General features: G+C 36.7%; 1 protein-coding gene across 1 annotated transcript; it reads right to left on the reverse strand.

Moving 5' to 3' along the window:
- Positions 1-670: 670 nt before the first annotated feature.
- chrm1b (cholinergic receptor, muscarinic 1b) lies at positions 671-3,371 on the reverse strand. Its single transcript, XM_084115201.1, has one exon. It carries the CDS (start codon positions 2,163-2,165, stop codon positions 684-686), a length of 1,482 nt encoding a protein of 493 aa, XP_083971327.1. The 5' UTR covers positions 2,166-3,371; the 3' UTR covers positions 671-683.
- Between the last annotated feature and the right edge of the window lie 3,765 nt (positions 3,372-7,136).

The raw sequence follows: 7,136 nt of genomic DNA on the forward strand, positions 1-7,136 counted from the left end.
ATAGATTTTGTCCATAGATAAAAATACATAGATAAAATAAACTTAATTAAATTGTAGAATTCCAGAAGTTTGGGGGTGAATTAGTTTGAATTTTAGTTTATTTTAAAGATTTTGTCTTGTTTTTTAATGAAACACTTTAAGACATCTTGAGGCCCCGTGATTGAGAACCATTGCTCAAAACATATTTCTGTGTGTATTAACGAAAATATTTACTATTTACAAAATGTATATTCCATGCAAATTTTTAAGAAGTACCATTTAATAAGCACATTGAAAATGACATCAAAAGAATTTTTCAGTGGCTGCTGGATGGTTTTCTTTATTTATTCCATCTATACATAATGCAATTCCAAGTGACACAATTACTTTTGGTCTTTTATCTGATGTGAACAAAGTACAATTACAGCTTTTGATGTAGCCAAAGAGCTATGACCACCAGGTTAACTTCTCATTAGTGTCTGATAAGATTCAAATTCAAGCAGTTTTGCACAATGACAGTATATTGTGTAAAAGCAGAGGCACACACAATTTTAGTTATAAAAGTTAATTCAGGCCTATTCAGAGTTAAAAACAAACCCTATGTTGTTCCTTAAACTATTGTCTGCCAATTGAAGCACTGTATTCTGATCTTGGATCAATTAAAGGCCCCCATACCATGGAATGACAAATGGTAAAGTGAAAAATTACACTGTACAAGACTTATTCTGCCTCACAGAGGCATGGCGATTCCAGCTGTTTGTGTCCCACTTTCGTTTATCTCCACGCCGACAAAGTAGCAGAGCCTTGAAGGTGACCCGGAAGGACTCATTGCAGAGGGCATAGCACATGGGGTTGACAGTGCTGTTTACGTAGCACAGCCAGTATCCCAGCTGCCAGAGTTTTTCAGGAACACAGTATGAAATGGAAGCTAAAACCATGATGTTGTATGGCGTCCACGTCAGGATGAAAGCCAACAAGATGGCGCTTAGCGTCCGGGCTGCTTTTTTTTCTTTAATGATCGCACTGATGCGATGTTTTGCTCTGAGCTGGTGGCAAATGCTTTGTTCTGACTTTCTAGGTGTTTTTGAGTGGAGCTGTGTGGTGGGATGCTCAGCTGATGAGTTGAATTGTTCTTGCACAGCCTTGGTATCCCCTGATCTACTTTGCAGGTCCTTCAACTTAATTGCTGCTGGATTGGAGGAAGGTGCTTTTGCCTTGTTGTTCTGCTCATGTTCCTCGTCTGTGGAAGAAGACGAGGTGCTATCATCCTCATCTCCAATGTTCCAGCTGCTGTTGCAACTCTCATGAGCTGACTTCTGCAAAATTGCTGCTGTTTTGTTTCTCGTTGTATTGAAACACCACCCAGCTGACATTCCTTTGGCAAAGCCTTGTCCCTTTAAGGAATTTTCTTCCTTTGAGTGACTCAAGTTGCTCTTGGTACTGGTTTGGTGCATTGATTGTTTGTCCAACCCATCCAGAACACCTTTAGTGCTTTTCACAGACCCAACTAAACTAGCAAGTCCTTTCGCTCTGTTCTCAATTTCCCAATAAATTTGCCAGTACAGAATGATCATGATGCTGACGGGTAGGTAGAATGCAGCGATGGCCGTACCGTATGTTAGTGGAGGTACCTTCAAGAACGGGATGGAACAGGTCTGAGCTTCAGCCCCCGATGGTCGTCCCATCACATGAGGCCAAAACAAGATAGCTGGCCCCCATAGCACAAATGATACCACCCATGCGACAGCGATCAATACCACTGCTGTCTTCGGAGTTCGCTTTGTTCGATAAGTCAGTGGTCGTGTGACTGAGAAATATCGGTCAAAGCTTATGACCAGCAGGTTCATTACTGAGGCGTTGCTCACTACGTAGTCAAGTGTCAACCACAGATCACAAGCTAAATGTCCCAATGTCCAACGGCCCATGATTACGTATACAGTATATAGGTTCATTGACACCGTACCCAAGATCAAGTCTGCCACTGCTAGACTCAGAAGAAAGTAGTTACTGATAGTCTGTAGCTGACTGTTGACTCGGATGGAGATGACCACCAGGGAGTTGCCCAGGATGGTAATTAAGGAAAGGGGTCCAGTCACAAGCACAATCAGAACCACCTCCCACACCTGATGACCCCCGAGAGGGTCCGTGGTAAGGTTTTTTGCCGGTGAGCTGCAAGTGTGGTTCATGTTCCCAGGGGAGACACAACATCAGATCCTTGAAGGGCCAAATAAATTCTTCAGGGGGAAACCCAGAAAGTGTCTCCTTCATTACTGATTGTGAACACCAGCACTCTGTGACTCTGTTTTCAGGTAAGAAAGACAGAAAGGTATGTTTAATTTTAAAAGCACCTTCAGTAAGTTCTCAGACCTGTTGAGATTGACTTTGATAGCACAATAATTTTAATTGGTTCTCACTTAATCCTCCTCTTAAATATGTAGTTAATAACTAGTTTTGCTGTTTACCAGTGAGCCTTGTTCACCATTGAAGGTTTTAAACCTGAATCTTTACATTTTGCATTCCCTCCTTTTAGTACCAACATTTAGTGGTAAATATGTTAAATGATTAGGGCCCTCAAAGTAAAAGTCTTTTGCCCTCAAACCACATTATTTGAAGAAAAAAATTATGATGTAAAGTTTTTCATTTACTTTATTTTCTCAGTGTATTATATATCTAATATGTGTTGTTTGGACTTATACAGACACATTTGAGTTGACAATACTGTATGACATATGGCTTATGAGCTATATAAGATGCCTGTTACTTCTATGCCCATCTGTTTCAGAACATCATTTCATTTAACACAATTTAGCAAAGCACAATGACAAACTCAGTAATGTTGCTTCCTGCCTGCCATGTTTACTTTAGTAAGAATTTAAGGACACGGAGTATAACACTATATGTGACCCTGGACCACAAATCCAGTCTTATGGGTAATTTTTTTTAAATTGAGATTTATACATCATCTGAAAACTAATATTTCCATTGATGTATGGTTTGTTAGAATAGGACAATATTTGGCCGAGATACAACTATCTGAAAATCTGGAATCTGAGGGTGCAGAAAAATCGAAATATTGAGAAAATCTCCTTTAAAGTTGTCCATTTCTATTGGTGATTGTGCTGCATCCACTCACAAAAATAAATGTTTTATATATTTAAGGTGGGAAATTTACAAAATATCTTCATTGATCATGATCTTTACTTAATATCCTAATGATTTTTGGCATAAAAGAAAAATCAATAATTTTGACCCATACAATGTTTTGTTGGCTATTGCCACAAATATACCCGTGCGACTTAAGACTGGTTTTGTGATCCAGGGTCACATATCTGAATTTAAATAAAATGGATAATGATTCTAGTTTAGATAATTCTATTGTATAAAGTATTAAATTCCTGTCTTTGCATTATTTGTTTTCAGATATTTATAAAGAGTTTTTAAACTTCTTTGTCATGTTCATTAAAACTATGCATAAATTGATTGTTTGCTTTCTCCTTGAAGTCAAAAGAGCACAAATGAATTGGCTGTTTGGTTGTTTAAAATGTTTATTAGGCCTTCAAAAGATTCCAGCTGTTTCATGGTGGTAAATGTATTTGCCATATAAAACTTACAGGTTAAATTTGAACTTTATGAATGGCGAATGAGTATACAAGTACAGTTCCTCAGTTTCTTTTTGGATTCCCTCATCGTCGTCATATTATATTAGCTGGATACAGTTGTCTACATGGCTTTCCAGTGAATGTAAATACAGCAATAATTCCCTGTGTTTGACCTGAAACTGGGTCAAATTTCATATTTATGCATATGATAATTCAATCTAATGACCATTAAATGGTAATATAAGTAGTCGACAATATAATTAACATACCAAGTGCATGATAAATGGGCACTTACCTTTTTGGAAACAGCTTTTAAAACTGCTTTTAAAGTAAGATGTGTATTTATCTGTTTTCTCCAGGTGTCCACTGCATGATGATGATCATTAACACCTACCATTTGCAATCTACTTTGCACTATTGTATTTGATGATCACCAATACTCAAACGACAGCTACATCCACAGGAGTGTGTGACTTGTAAGATGTCCTAGTAATAGAGAATAATCATACCCCACTGGCTCATCCACCTCTTCTGGCTAGAGGTGGCAATGTGTCCTCCTCTTGCTGCAGCGGCGGAAATAGGCGACTGTCATAATACGTGTAAATACTGAATGAGAGTCTGCCAACTGTTCATACTCAAAGCACCGGTGACGATGTGCAGACACCACTCTCCATGTTTACCTCAAATGAGCTCTGAACGCTGATGAGCTAGATGGGATGGTGACCGTTCACCCTCATTTATAAACAAGAAAATGGTGTATTACAACAATTGCGAGCCTCACTGTTTTCTCTCTCTATGTATATGTATGATACTTGATGTACAAATGACCTGGGTTAAATTTCAGTGATGGTTTATTATATGTACACTATGAGGTTTACATTAGAGTCAGTGAGGTAGCTGTACAATCCACAACCATAATTAAAGAGAAATAAAACAACACAATAATGATAATAACAATACACATTTCATTTAATGTTTGGATTTTTTTGCAGGGTTCTACATTCTAGGATGGTTTAATTTAGGGATGCTTTATCAGTCAGTAAGTCGAAAAACATGTTTGTTTTTTTTTATATAGGGTGAATTAAGGTTGATCGGGACACTTTGCCATAGGTTGATTGGGAAACTTTTTCCCAGTCATCTCAGAGTTCACCCTTACATTTAGTTTGTGGGTTTTATAAATGTGTACTCATTTGGATAGAATTTAACTGATAATACAGGTGAGAGGAAATTACTTTATTAAGCCTGTTCATTGTACACTTAGCAAACAGTCTATCTGCTTGTTTTATGTAAAACAAATTTGCAATTCACAGTTTTTGTTTTCACAATTTTTTATTTCCTCTGTTATCATTTAATGTGACGCTCTGTGAGTGATTCAGTACATGTATAATATGTGTGTGTGTTTGCCTTTATAGACTTATTACAGACCAAAACACCTTTGTAGTTAATCAGTAATCATCTCTTTCTCACACCTCATTCACTTCTGCAGATTAGAGGAGAGTGAGGTAAGATTTATTACATTTAATTAAGGTGCTCTTGGTGAGGAGAAATGAGACCGTGGTAAAACTAAGACGCATTTATAACACTGAGCCACCTGTTGTCAATTGAATAAAAAAATAAATAAAAAATTAAGTATAAAGTTTTTATTTTATTTTTTATATCAATTAACCATTAAGAAACATGTTTAATGTTGTGATGTTTTACATTTTGATTAAGCAAAGAATTTCGAAAAGCGAGCAAGGTTTAGGAATAAAAAATAAAAAAATCCATTTCTTTAACTTTTGTAACGGGTATCCATATGTATCTGTTCACCATTCCAACGAGGAATGAAGGAAAGTATGATGTGTCGCTTCCTCCTTGCAGTTTCCTGGCTTTGTAAGCGTGCTATGTCTTTTACTAGCAACAACTGACATTTGTGGAACATAAAAAATAATGCATATTTTCCCTTGAAAAAAGTGACTAATGTTACCTGGCAAGTAGTTTGTTCACTATAACCAAGTCATCAACTTCTTTTTTCTTTCTTCATTGTGAGGTAAATGAAAATATTATGTACGAGAAAGATTCATTTTTAAAGCTGAACCACTGGCACAGATTTTGGGAAAAGTGCCTTTTTAAGTGATTCTAGGTAATTATTAATGAGGTATTTTATTATGTTCACACTATTTTACCTTCAATTTTACTTTGCCATGCAAAGAGCACAGAAAATGTTTACCAAATCCCAAATCTGCTATCTGGTAACTTAAAAATTGTGCACTGCTCCACAAGTTAACCACCGTTTCATCTCTCTCTCCCCTATGTATTAATGAAACTTTTTTTTTCTTAGTATTTGTAAAGAAATGTGTATTTAATGTATTTCCAGTGAAGACTAAAAGATGCCTACTTGTAGTCTGGGTAAATGACAATAAAGGTCTGCTGCTGGAAGTGTGTAAGACCATAAGAACATTGCAAGGAAGGGATGAGAGCAAAAGGGAAAGGTAAAAATAAATGTAAATAAACGTATGCTTAGGATGTCTGTGTTTTGTCTCGTAAAACAGGCTCGACAGTTGTGAGGCTGGTCACGCAAACTCTAAGGTAAAAATTGTACAGTGTTTCCATTAGTTTTTAATAGGTTGTCACATGCGCAATGCACATTACACATTACAAGGGTAAGAAAAACTGTTTTGGAGGGGTATATGGATGTCATTATATGTGTTTTCTCACTTGTGTGGTTGGTGCTTCATGCTTGTATACCCCCCCCCCCCCCCCCCCCCCAAAAAAAAAAACCCTGCTATTTGAATGAATAATGATCAAATGAGAAAGTTTGCATTGCGTATAGGCTACCTGTTCTGAGTCATCACATACACAACTTTCAAGCCAAGCAGCACGCCACCAATCTTTGTGTGTTGGCAAATGTTTGGCCATCAGATTATTCATTGCAGTGCTTTTGGGAGGCGCCATTATGATTAAACCCCGTCAGACCTGAATTTTTTTCATTGAGCAAAACTCCTTGCCAACTCACGTGTCCACTGGGCACCACGACTGAAGCAACATAAAAATTCTTATATTTTAACCATACTACAGTTTAATCATATGTGAAGTAGTGTTGACAATTTTGAAATATACATACTGTAATAATGAGCAATGCAATAAGAATGTAGAAAAAAGGTAGTCTCAAACTTGTTTAATTCTTGTTAAATTTTGTTTGTTGCAGTATGTGTGTCTATCTGTGGAAGTGTTTTGATAAATATATGATTGTGTGCATATAGCATCAAGGCATCAGTGTGTGTGTGTTACTGTGTATTCACTAATTTCACATTCACTGTTGAATGGCAAACTGAATGGCAGTTTATGGTCATATTAACATGTTTCTTGTTTTTGACTGGCATGTCTCTTAAGTGTTGTGGACTAGTGCATCTTTGAGCCTACATTCAGTGCGAGTAAAATATTTAAGTAGGCTACTGTTAAAATCAGATACTCTAATAACTGGTTAATAATGTCAGTCAAGACAGATAAATAATAATCATATTAAGATATAAAATCATAATAATAAAAATGTATTTCACAACCTGGCACACAACTACG

The sequence above is a fragment of the Abramis brama genome, assembly GCF_963993115.1.
Source record: "Abramis brama genome assembly, chromosome: 5".
Classification (NCBI taxonomy): Eukaryota; Metazoa; Chordata; class Actinopteri; order Cypriniformes; family Leuciscidae; genus Abramis; species Abramis brama.

Bases quoted from the DNA above. Each gene is read 5' to 3' on its own strand.
- chrm1b (XM_084115201.1), bottom strand. From the start codon at position 2,165: ATGAACCACACTTGCAGCTCACCGGCAAAAAACCTTACCACGGACCCT.